The sequence below is a fragment of the Magallana gigas genome, chromosome 2 (genome assembly GCF_963853765.1).
Source record: "Magallana gigas chromosome 2, xbMagGiga1.1, whole genome shotgun sequence".
In the NCBI taxonomy this organism is placed as follows: Eukaryota; Metazoa; Mollusca; class Bivalvia; order Ostreida; family Ostreidae; genus Magallana; species Magallana gigas.
In genome coordinates, this window is record NC_088854.1 from 37,438,014 (window position 1) to 37,451,287 (window position 13,274).

Here is a 13,274-nt window from a genome sequence, read left to right on the forward strand (position 1 = left end):
CCAAAAGTTATTTCTTGAAACCCAATTCTAAAACAAAAAAAAATTAACACATTTCACGCTTGAGTGATTTCATGGCTGCGCCCATGTCAGAAGCCGATAACTCAGAATACAGACGGCAAAATATCGAGGGCTGACGTGTCAGGTAAAGTAGGCCTATATACTTCCCATCTGTAAAGAAAACAAATTATTGAAGCAGATTTATCATGTACCCTCAAAGTTTTTTAAAAAATATGTCATTTGAAAGGTCATTAAAGCATCAAATGTTTATTATAGTGTTACCCCCTTCAAAACACTGATCTACAACCGGTAAAAAGCGAGTTCGATCATTAACTAGAGTTCAACCACGGTAGTAAGGAAAACTTATGGTGCGCACGTCTGTGTTCGAACGCACATTGGTCGATGTCTGGTTAAATAAAAGAGAAAGATGTTAATTTCTACTCTCACTTCTTTTTGTTCGTGAAAAAAGAAGGAAAATAACTTGTAAACGCACTGAATCATATGTGTGTGCGCTAAAATTTAACACATTGCATGTTGTGCTGATTTAAATAAGTAAAATTTTGAGGTTTCGCTTTCCGCCGCCATCTTTATAAACTACCTGACTAGAGACAAACCAGAGACTCTCCGTTGGTTTGGACCGCGGTTCCATTTTAGTCGGACTAAAATAAGTTAGTCGAACTACAGCGACCGTAGTTTGTGATCGAACATGCTCAACATAGGTACACAGGCGAAGCAAGTGCATGAGACATGCATGTAGGTTACATTCTTCAATTAGCATGCCATGCTCGTAGAAAGCCACTGAAATGATCAAATATGTTGGTAACATAATTATGTAACTATCATTTTCTTCAATTTTGCTTTCCTATGTTCTTGACAAAATGAAAAAGATATTGAGTATTTGAAAAAAAAAACTATGTGAGATTTGATTAAAGCCTGTGTGATGCTCCAATTTATAATTTATTTTTTTGTAAATTCATGGATATCGTCAAAAAATCTCAATGAATGCATAACTTGCCGCTAGAGCTGCCTTGCTATCTGGTACTTTATGCCAGTGAGCTGTGCTCTGTAATAATGTACAAGAATTGTCTAGAAATTAATTAACCCCTTCACTGTAACTGCGGTACTGCCCTTTTGCGAGGCAAAATGACATAATTTTGTGAAATATGATGTAACATCAATTGTTTCATTTACATCATTTAATTATCTACCTACTAAAATTTCAGCAAAATATATAAATTTTCCCTGCAAGTGAGCAATACCGCAGTTATTGTGTAGGGGTCCATTGCAAGGCCACTGTGGCAAATATAATCCATGCAGGCATATATCTTCAAGACCTTTAAATCATGTACATTTCTAAATAAAGTTTTGTTGTACAATTATTTTTGCTTTAGCTATAAGGTAATAAAAAGATGCTACAAATCTTAGATTTACTCTGTTGATTTATTAGTAAAATTCATCAGCTATCCCCCAAAAAATGTAAATCTTTATTTCAAGAGCTTCATGTATGTGCCTGCAAGACTGCCAATTTGACTTCTCAAAACTATTAATATTGATCTGTACTTCAGATTTTTCAAAATGGCACAAGTCCCTTCATATCTGAGGGCGAAGGGCCGAGGAAGGGGAAGAGGCAACTACTCAAGCGGAATGGAAAATACCCATAATGCTGCTGCACCAGGTATTGCTCTATTTGTGATTCCTGATATATTGGAAATGAAAACAGATAGGAAAGGTTTGATGAAAACAAATTGCATGCATATTTATGTTTTAATTATGCCAGTTCCTTTTAGTATGAAATATTACTGAAATGAATAGTGATCAGTCATTCATAATTAAAAAAGAATTGCAGCATTATTTTTTAATTAATTCTTAAATTAGTAAAAAAAATAATGTATATGTTTCTATTCAATGAATGTGATCGACAACTTAATATGTTCTCTTTCAACTTTTACAATTTGTAACTGGATCCATTCAGGATTACTTAAAGACTTATTTTGAAGGGAAAAATACAAATAACACAAGTAAACCACGGAGTGCAGAGGAGAAGTTCCTACAGGCCAGCACGGCCCACCAGCAGGCAATTCAGCAGCACATCCAGCCGGAAGACGAGGAAGATGAAGAAGAGGAAGACATCGCTGATGACATCATCAACACCGTGTTCAAGTCATACTCTTCCATGAGTGGTGAGTCTGTTGCTACTTATTGACAGCGCCGCTGTAACAGTCTTTGTCTATATTTGGAAGCTTTTGATGACTGCACTTTATTTGTGATTTCTTTAAATTGTCGATCAATTTAAATAATTCCAATTTCCCCATATACCGGTCCTTTTGTGTTGGTCATTTTATTAATAAAAGGAATACATGTACCGTACATATATACCTTTATATGTAAGGGAAACATTTGCTGTAATAGAATATGCAAACTGAGGTACCTTTGCCTTAATTTGTTTCATACTGTGCTCAGATTTGTTTTGAAGTCTTTAACATTGAACTTTCTTTCTGTTGTTAGTCAATGAAAATGACACCAATGGAGTGCAGGACACAGCTCAACAAGACTTGGTACACTCGTACCGATCCAGCTCCTCAGCTTGTCTGATCTGCATAGAAACCATCAAAAAGACTGATGCTGTAAGTACTGTACATCTGATGTGATACATTTTAAATAAAACCCTTTTTTGGCACATGACCCAAGGCCACTACCTCATATAGTTTGATGACTTGATGTTTAATGTAGATCTGGAATTGTGGAGGTTGTTATGCTATGTTCCACATGCAGTGTATCCAGAAGTGGGTACGTGAAGGTATATACCAGCATGCCTACAAGTCTCCAGATGGGGAAACCCCTAGCAAGGACATTCCTTGGCACTGGTAAGGTGTATTTTTAAAAGTTCTGCATTGTCGTTTGGTCTCTTATAAAATCAATACTTGTACATCTAATATGATGTAAGTATCATGCCCTCTTTGGTATCTTTCAGTCCTAAATGTAGAACAGAATACCAGCAGAAAGACTGTCCTACAAAATACATCTGCTTTTGTGGAAAAGAAGCCAACCCAAAGTTTGACCCTTGGCTAGTGCCCCACTCCTGTGGGCAGACATGTGGCAGAAACCTGAAGCCTGAATGTGGACACACCTGTCTACTTCTGTGTCATCCAGGTGAGTGTCCCAGGTAATTAAAAAAATATTAATCATTGCATGCTAGTTTCACATTAGTTTTAATAATTTAAATGTAACTGTGAATCATTGCTTTAGATTTCACTTTATTTCAATCCTCATTCATGTACATTAAATGATGACAAGTTATAAAACATTATGTAGGAGCCTGTCCCCCCTGTCCTAAGACCGTGACTGTGTCCTGCCACTGTGGTAAACAGAAACCGCGGGTGGTACGCTGTAGTGCCAAGCAGTGGTCCTGTGGTAAGCCGTGCGGGAGGAAGCTGTTGTGTGGACATCACAACTGTCAACAACCGTGCCATACAGGTAGTTACCACCACACAGTTCTATTAAAGGGTTCTTTAATACATTTTGTACTTGATTTACCAGTATTAAGTATGACTTCAATAGTTTAAAAATGGAGGATTGTCTGCTGTTCAAAAGAAAAAGATATTGCCTGGTACATACATGTACATGTAATGAAAAAATATAGCTCTAGATCTGAGCAGGTCAGAGATCCTATGTGGTGTTATTAATTGCTATTTTCTTGTTGTCCAGGTGATTGCGCTCCATGTCCTAAAACGAGCAAGCAGCCATGTTACTGTGGGAAGGAAGTGACCACACGGCCGTGTGCCAGTCCAGAGTGGCAGTGTGATCAGGTAGCTCTCTTGTCTTAACCTCTGCAGAGACGTATGTTGTACATGATCTCTATATAATATTAATCATTAATTCTTTCTCGTCTTGGAGGAAGCATTATAGATTAACAGATTTTCTGCATTGTGTTTAAATACACATTTATCCATCAATATGTTCACTCGTGTAAATTTTTGAAATTATAATTACTTATATTTGGAAATTTTTGTTGACCAATGATAAAATGGAAAACAAAAGGAAGTATGTTTGATTTCTTTTTTTAGCCATGTGGCAAAAAACTTTCCTGTGGAAACCATCTCTGTGAAAAGATATGTCATAAGGAAAGTTGTGGCCCTTGCCCAAGATCTGGGGATAGAACTTGCCCGTGTGGGAAAACAAGTAAGTTATACAATAATTAACATAAAGGAAAGCCTAAATGATCCTCTTGCAGGAGACGTAATAAACTAGCACAAGTGTCATCAAATAAGGCCGGTTTTATGAATGATTTTTTTTTTACTTCAGATTACAACTTGCCGTGTACTGAAGATGTACCGACTTGCGGAGATACTTGTGGAAAACTGTTGGATTGTGGGATACATACATGTTCACAACGATGCCACACTGGCAATTGTGGATCTGTAAGTTCTTTGCGCAAACATTTTCATGGGTCATTTTTTTGTTTCATTTATGGGAAAAAGATGGTATTTGCATAATTTTTATTTGGAAAAATTAATTTTACATGAAACCCGAGATGTATGGTAAAATTGATATCTTTTATGAAAATTTTGCTCTCAGTTTATGAGATACCGGTAGTTATAGGTAGGTTTTTTTTTATTTGAACATGTAGGATATTTTTGTCTGTTACAGTGCCTTCAATTAGTGACTAAAACCTGTCGGTGTGGACAAAAGCAAAAGGAGGTTCTGTGTTCCAAGCAATATCTGTGTGAAACTAAGTGTTCAGCCATGCGAGACTGCAACAAACACCAGTGTAAGAGAAAGGTCTGTGTACATCTCATTACATGTACCGTACGTACAGTACATTGCAAATTATTCCATTACTAAATAAAATGTTATTACACATAACTATTTTCCCTAGTTTTAGTTTTGCTTTGCGATTTGAAAATCTCATTTTAAATGTTTTAAAAGAAATATACCCAGTATCAAAAAAACATATGGTGAAAAAGAATGTTTAATAAAGGTATAAAGTAAAGATATAAGATTCATGTGTTATATTTGACAGTGCTGTGATGGAAACTGCCCAAGCTGTGAACAAGTTTGTGGGAAGTTATTGAGTTGTAAGAACCACAAGTGTGCAAGTGGGTGCCACAGAGGTAAAGAAATAGATTGATTCACAATATATCTGTAATACTGTGGTCTTCTTTACAATAACTGACTGGGATTGTGTGTGTGTGTTTCAGGCCCGTGCTATCCGTGTCCATTGACTGTACAGATCACCTGCTTCTGTAAGGCCTCTCGTATCACTGTGCCCTGTGGGAAGGAGAAGGTCACTCGTCCTCCCAGGTGCAACTACCCATGCAGGTAATTCTGTTCCTGGTGTAACAGCCTATTCCATTCTGATGTCAAAGTATAAAATTGTACAAGTAATGTATATGTTTATTAAATTAAAAGAATTCTGATCCATTGTAGTATTTACCTCATGAAATTTAAATATCAGGTTTGATACTTAAAGTTATGATTGAGTTGTTGTATTTGCAGGAAACCCACAATTTGCCACCACTCTAGTCAGATTCCCCACCGCTGTCACTTTGGAGACTGTCCCCCGTGTGGACTGGTCTGTGGGAAGCAGCTGGGGGGATGTCCTCACAGCTGTCCCGCCCGGTGTCACTCCGCAGTCAGGACCATCATCAAAGACAATGTAAGTCACAGATCACTGATTCACATGTTATTAAATTAGAGACAATTTATTTTACTAATACAATTTAATTACTTTTTTATTAAAAAAAAAATGATTGGACTCTTTCAACAGCATTCTCTCTCTGAACAAAGCTGATTTGCACATAGACAAAGTGCCGAGTTGAATTGGACATTAATAATTGCTCCGCAGAAAAGCACAGCTACTTTTTACTTTCATATCACATATCCGACTGCCTTCTGGCTGCCAGTAATAAGTTGTTAATGTAATTGTTATATTACACAAATAATCATAGATAACGTAAGTTTTCAATACAGTAAAACATGGTTATAGTAAACAGCCTTATAATACGCTTACGGCGAAGTGATTTTCATTCCCCGTAACTTTATTACATATTGTAACCTTGAAGAATGAACGATCGAATTACGTTTATAATGAAGCAAAATGGCCAATCCCTGGCACTTTGTTATAATTTTGTTTTTCTGTAACTGTAAAGGTAGGCTGATTTTACATGTAGCTCTTAGTATTTGTAACAAATTTCTTTGTTTCATGCGTTTTCATTCTATGATGTATCGGTAAATGTACATGTTGCTGTCAGGAACAGTCTGTTTGATGTTTGTTACTAGGCTGTGAGAGCAGGCCCCTGGGAAGCACGGCCAATGGTGAAGGAAGAGATCGTGTGTAAGCCATGTCCCCCCTGTCAGGTCCCCATCCCCAAGCAGTGTATAGGACTCCATGAGGTCAAGTAACCTGTCAGATTCAATATTTAGAATGAAGAAATCTTTAAAGATTTGAATATTAAATTAATGAAAAAAAAATAATGAAGAATATTTGCATAGCAACTTCTTGATGCAAACATTACTATAAAACGAAAAAAATGCATTCGTGATTTATATAGATGTGTGCTCACTTGATTATTTGTTAAAAGTCATTCAGTTGATATCTGCATTATTTTTACTACAGATTTCAAAATTTCCATGTTCAAAGGTCCGAGATTACTCCTGTGGGAGAAAGTGTGGCCGCAAGCTGGACTGTGGAAATCACACCTGTTCAAAGGAGTGTCACCTGGTCACTAATGCCCCTGATACAGTTCAGGTACTCAAGATGGTCAAAAAGTGTGATTTGTTTCAAAATATTGGTTTTGAAATACTTGAAATACATTGTTTGCTCTTAAGCGCTATGGTTTGATGCTGATTTATTAAACAACCGTTGTAATTACATTTGTACATGTTTCATATCTTGGCCGTGTGTCCGTTATCATAAATTCATCTCCCCTCAAATTATTACATGTATTGGCATTTTTTGAAGGATAATTACCCCTCCCAAACAAATAAATTTATTTTGAAAAAAAATTCTATAAAAGCAACTTTTTTTCTTTTTAAACTACAAAATATTTTGCAGTCTCCCTCCTTCAATGAATTATTAACTACAGTACATGTATACATTTACCGGTACTCTAAAGGACTCCTTTATTGACAGCATGGTGACAACTGTGAGGAGTGTGAGGCAGGCTGTCAGAAGCCCCGCCCCGAGGGCTGTACTCACAGCTGCCCCACGATGAAGTGTCACCCCGGCCCCTGCCCCCCTTGTAAACAGATGCTGCGCATGAGGTGCCACTGTCAGATCAGTGTGCAGCATGTCCAGTGTGATGACTGGATCAAGAACCTGGAGAAACGCGAGTCCCTACAGTCCTGTGGGGGAGAGTGTCCAAAGCTGGTAATTAGCAACTTCTGTCTTAAGTTACTATGAGTAAATGGTTACTTATATAACTATCTATAAACAAATAGGAAGTCAGATATAAATTTGTTAGGAATGTTGCCATTTTTTTTTTTTTTTGGGGGGAAAGATGTAAATTATATATTAATTCCTTCTCTTATAATTAAAGTAAATTTCTTAACTTTCATTTTATTCACTTCTTTTGTCAATTGATGAAATGATAAACCAGAACTTGAGGCATTCTTGAAAAATTAACCAATGCTATGATTGTAGATGCCTTGTGGCCATCCGTGTGGTGCTGTGTGCCATTCTGGGGAATGTCCTAACATTGGGAAATGTGAGAAAAAGGTGTCAGTCCGTTGTAAATGTCGCCGCAAGAAAAAGGACTTCTTGTGTAAAGAGGTCAAGGGCGGGAAGAAGCTGGAATGTGACGACATATGTCAGCAAGAAAAGGAACGCAAGAAAAAGGTAAGAATGTCATGTGCAGGTAACCTTAGTATCAATAGGATAGAAACTGGAATTTGACAACATTGGCAAGAAAAGGAATTAACGAGAAGGTACTAATGTCTGTAAGGTAAAAAATAGAAACTGAATTTGTGATGACATTTGTCAGCAAGGAAAGGAATGCAAGGTAATAAAGATATGTACAGGTATAATAGATAGGGAAAAAAAACCAGGTTATTGATTCTTTAAGAAAAGAAAAGCCAAAAAGAAAGCAAACAAATCATAGATTTGAAATATTCGGACAGGTATTATTTGGGAAAAAACTGCAATAGACAGAAGGGCCAGTAAGAGGAAGGTATGATAAATTGTTTACATCAAAGCTCATGAACTAGCCATTGTTCATCTTCAGCCGATATATACCAACGTTTTTAAATAACAAGATTTTTTCCCACAATCCAAATTACAAAGCTAAATGAGTGTCAATCCTTTTGCTTGAATAATGATTAAAAGAATACTTTTAGCCATGAAGTTTCCACACTAGAATATTTCACTCATATAGAAACAACTGTTGGGTATAAATTAAGAAAAATTCTTTCTTTATTTCAACTTAAAAGTCAGAAGAAGAGAAGGAGAAACTAAAGAAAGAGGAAGAGTTAAAAAAGCAACAAGCCGAACTAGAAGAGTACGAACGGAAGACGAAGGGTCGTAAAAGACGTCAGCAGAAAGGAGACCAGGAGGTTCAGGAGACGCCATCTTTCCTACAGAGGAACAGCAAGATCCTGTTTGTGTCTGTGACTGTAGCTGTGCTGGCAGTGTTTGCTTTTTACTTACTCAGTCAATGACAACCCCCAGTACAGATTACTGAGATCTTTAGATTTGTACTTTGAATACCAAAGTTGTACATGTATTTCTCTTCTTCATGATATAAATTTTCCTACCATTGTTATTACAAGTGGTATTAACTCATAAGTATTAACTTTATTGGTTTAGATGTATGTCTGAACCTGTCCATTGTCAACATCATGAAATGGGGCTTATTTAAAAGTACTTTGTTTGATATCTGTTGTAAAATCACATTTTGGAACAAGCTATTAAGCGTAGGGATGAACATGACTGATTTATATTTCTTATCTTATACGGTGAAGGATTCTGGATCATGAAATCTCACAATTGGATTTGTAAATTGTCAAACAATGCATAATTGTTTGTAAATCAATGCTTTGCAACTGAAAATTGTTTATTTTGACAACATTGTGCCATTATTTGATTTGCAATACTGTATTAGGGTTATCTGTATATCATTTAAAACAGGTCATATCAGGTAATAAGAACAACAGATACTTAACTGTTTATGTTCCCCAAATTGTAGGGAAACAATTATAAAATCAATTTGCCATCATTATTACGTTATTATATGAGTTCTGGTGCTCTTCTTCAATAACTTGTGTCCATATCACTTACTATTTTGTTTACAATACTGTTTTCGCATGTTTGAAATGCAAGCTATTTTATGTGTCCTTACCTACAATTTATGAAAAAAAATTTGAACCATTTTAATATGCATTCTCACTTTTGATTCACATACATGTATTGATTTGATGATAATATTCAAAAAGAAAATTAGATTGAAAATGGAAATGCTCACAAGTTCAACATGCTTTGTTCAGCATTAGAACTTTTAACTTTCGGTAGTAAAGATAGAGTTGAAGGGATAATGCAGGAAAGCTTACTCAAAAGAAAATTTGTGATGGATATGTTTCAAAAGATAATTGACAGAAATATTAAGTGTTGTAAACTAATCTTTGTATTCTATAATGCGTGTGTCCTAATATTCTTGTTAATATTTAATGTTCATCAGTTTTAGTGCCAACATTCCGGGGGTGAGGCCTGGGTGGAGTGTCATGGATACCTCATCTCAGTACATGTATATGTTATTTGTAAGAAAATGTTAATTAAATATATCAACTGTTGGATGTTGTTGTTATCTGGACTTCAGTATGTGAAATACATATGCGAATAAAGAATTTGTCTATTCATGCAAGATTTTATTCTTTAGTTTTATAGTTCTATAGTCAGAAGTAGACAAGGTAAAGATGGAATTCAATAGAAATAGACTTTTTAGTGGAGGTTAGCATGGCTGAACAATAAACGTGCCTTTTTTGACTTCACAGCTTGTTGGAGGAATTGTCCCCTTTGATCTGATGTTATAGACAGATATTTGTATTACTATAATCATTGAAATATATAATTTACACAAACTTAAAACTGTTTTTAGCTCACCGAGACGAAGTCAGGGGGAGCTTATGCTATACCCTCGGCGTCGGCGTCGGTGTCGGCGTCGGCGTCGGCGTCCGGACCTGGTTAAAGTTTTTGTTGCAGGTCCTGTATCTAAGCTATTACTTGTCCTATCTTCACCAAACTTGCATGGATGATGCATCTGGACCTACTTATGGACTTGAAAGACTTGGATGCTGAATCTGAGTCCTAAATTTCAGATGCTGGAGGAGGTTAAGGTTGTTGGACCAGGTTAAAGTTTTTGTTGCAGGTGCCCTTTGATAGCAATATCTATGTTACTGCAGGTCCGTACTTCACCAAACTTGCATGGATGGTGTGTCTTATGATACTGATGCACCAGACAGGCTTGAGTGCTGAATCTGAGCTATAGGTTTCGGATGCTGGAGGAGGTTAAGGTTTTTGGAGCTGGTTAAAGTTTTTGTTGCAGGTGCCCTTTGATAGCAATATCTAAGTTACTGCAGGTCCGTACTTCACCAAACTTGCATGGATGGTGTGTCTTATGATACTGATGCACCAGACAGGCTTGAGTGCTGAATCTGAGCTATAGGTTTCGGATGCTGGAGGAGGTTAAGGTTTTTGGAGCTGGTTAAAGTGTTTGAAACAGGTGCCCTCTGATGATTATATCTTAGTTACTACTTGTCCTAACTTCACCAGACTTCCATGGATGGTGCGTCTTATGATACTGATGCACCAGACAGGCTTGAATGCTGAATCTGAGCCATAGGTTTCGGATGCTGGGGGAGGTTAAGGTTTTTAGAGCTGGTTAAAGTTTTTGAAACAGGTGCCCTCTGATGATCATATCTTAGTTATTACTTGTCCTAACTACACCAAACTTCCATGGATGGTGCGTTTTATTATACTGATGCACCTGATGGGCTAGAATGCTGAGTCTGAGCCATAGGTTTCAGATGCTGGATATGGTTAAGTTTTTTGGAACAGGTCACATGTTTAATAGATAATAGTACTATTTCAAACTTGCATAGTTGATTAAACTGTAATATGAATGAATCACAGAGGAAGCTTCAGATGCAGAGCTTGATCTCCATTATCAAGGATGCTAAAAAATATATCTTAGTTAATACAGGTCCTAACTTCACCAAACTTGAATGGATGGTGTGTCTTATGATACAGATGCACCTGACAGGCATGGATGTTGAATCTTAGCCATATTAGGTTGCGGATGCTGGAGCAGGTTAAGGTTTTAATTGCTAGTGCCCTCTGATGATAATATCTTAGTTATTACTGGTCTGAACTTCACCAAACTTGCATGGAGATGCGTCTTATGTATACTGATGCACCTGACAGGCTTGAATGCTGAATCTGAGCCATAGGCTTCGGATGCTGGATGAGGTTTAGTTTTTTTGGAACAGGTCACATGTTTTATAGATGATAGCTTGCATAGTTGATTTAACTATATTATAAATGAAACGCAGAGGTTGCTTCAGATGCAGAGCCTGATCTCCATTATCAAGGATGCTAAAGAAATCTCCCACCTCACTCAAACCTGCTCGATAGATAGATGTGTTTGTTGATAAATGATATAACATGATTCCTATGATATAGTATTGTATGGTATGAAACAATATTGTTTAATATGATACAATATAATATCATATGTAATGTTATAAAAAGTGATATGATACGATATGATATTGAATCAATTTTTTTTATATTTTATGATATGATATTGTAACATGATATCGTTATGTATAGTATTGTATATTATGATACAATATTATATAATATTATATTGTATAATTAATTTATTATTTTATCACATGATACTATTACATAAGATATTGCAAAATATAATATTGTATCCTATGATACAATATTGTATATTCTATAATATTGTATCATACGATATTGTATAATATGAAATTAGTTTCTGTAATATAGAATTATATCACATGAAATTGTATAATATGATACTGTAATATAATATAATATCGTATCATACGATATTGTATTGTATGATATTGTAAAATATATTATTGTATCCTATGATACAATATTGTATATTCTATAATATTGTATCATATGATATTGTATAATATGATATTAGTTTCTGTAATATAGAATTATATCATATGAAATTGTATAATATGGTACTGTAATATTATATAATATCGTATCATACGATATTGTATTGTATGATATTGTAAAATATATTATTGTATCATTTGATACAATATGTATAATATAATGTTGTATTATATATTTTACTTTATCACATAATATTGTTACATTTGATATGATACAATGTTGTATCAAATTATATTGTATCATATGATACAATATCATATTATGTTTCAAAAATGATACAGTATCATACAATATCATATGTTTTAATGTTTTGATGTATTATGTAATATGATATTGTAATATAATACTATATTGTTTTATATATTATGATATTGTATTATGTGATCAAATACAATAACGTATAACACAATTCAATGTCATACCATACGTTACAATATCATATCTCATCATTGTTTATTATGGTATTTTATTGTATTATATGTTATATGTTGTAAATATGATAGGATGCAATATTTAATTTTATATTATTGTATTGATTAACATATGATTATCATACAATTTTTTAACAGATGATATACGATATTGTGTCAAAACAGAATCCATGAGTATCCAAGATCATAAAGTATGATTTTCATTTAATATGATAAAGGTGGTCTCATAAAGGTGAAGTCTCATAAGGGTGATGTCTCGTCTCGGTGAGCTTTGTAATCTGTGATTACCTATGTTTGAAATATGAAAATATATTGCCGTACTCAAAATACAAGGAAATATCTGACACGCTGTAAAATTAAGTTTATGCCCCCTTTTTCGGCATGTATACATGGTACATTTTTCTTAAAAATCGCTCATTTTGATTTTTTTTTTATCTTCTCTTGTAGAATGACAAAAAAACTAATCAAGCGTCCATATTTTTTATTTGATTGACAAATATGTATGTTTGGTATTAGTGTGAATGTAAGGGAATTAATGTCAAATGTTAATGGCAGAAACTTCATAAGGTTGGAATGCAATCGCAGGAACTCTTTATGGTTTCAGAAAAATAACAGATACCGGCGATCACGCCTCAATAAATGGTAACGCGTCAGTGAAGCGTCAACAGCTCTTGTTGCATCAACGCGTCAAT

General features: G+C 35.1%; 1 protein-coding gene across 2 annotated transcripts; it reads left to right on the forward strand.

Moving 5' to 3' along the window:
• Positions 1-19: 19 nt before the first annotated feature.
• LOC105320930 (NF-X1-type zinc finger protein NFXL1) lies at positions 20-9,200 on the forward strand. Of its 2 annotated transcripts, none has more exons than XM_066076398.1 (19): positions 20-142; positions 1,563-1,672; positions 1,995-2,177; positions 2,503-2,621; positions 2,728-2,861; positions 2,969-3,147; positions 3,310-3,471; positions 3,703-3,803; positions 4,062-4,176; positions 4,300-4,415; positions 4,645-4,776; positions 5,018-5,108; positions 5,196-5,316; positions 5,494-5,653; positions 6,277-6,390; positions 6,614-6,745; positions 7,130-7,366; positions 7,640-7,834; positions 8,425-9,200. In XM_066076398.1, exons 2-19 carry the CDS (start codon positions 1,573-1,575, stop codon positions 8,650-8,652), a joined length of 2,619 nt encoding a protein of 872 aa, XP_065932470.1. In that variant the 5' UTR covers positions 20-142; positions 1,563-1,572; the 3' UTR covers positions 8,653-9,200. The 2 variants fall into 2 exon arrangements, with proteins under 2 accessions (XP_065932470.1, XP_065932469.1); XM_066076397.1 differs by lacking the exon at positions 20-142 and adding an exon at positions 689-750.
• Positions 9,201-13,274: the final 4,074 nt, after the last annotated feature.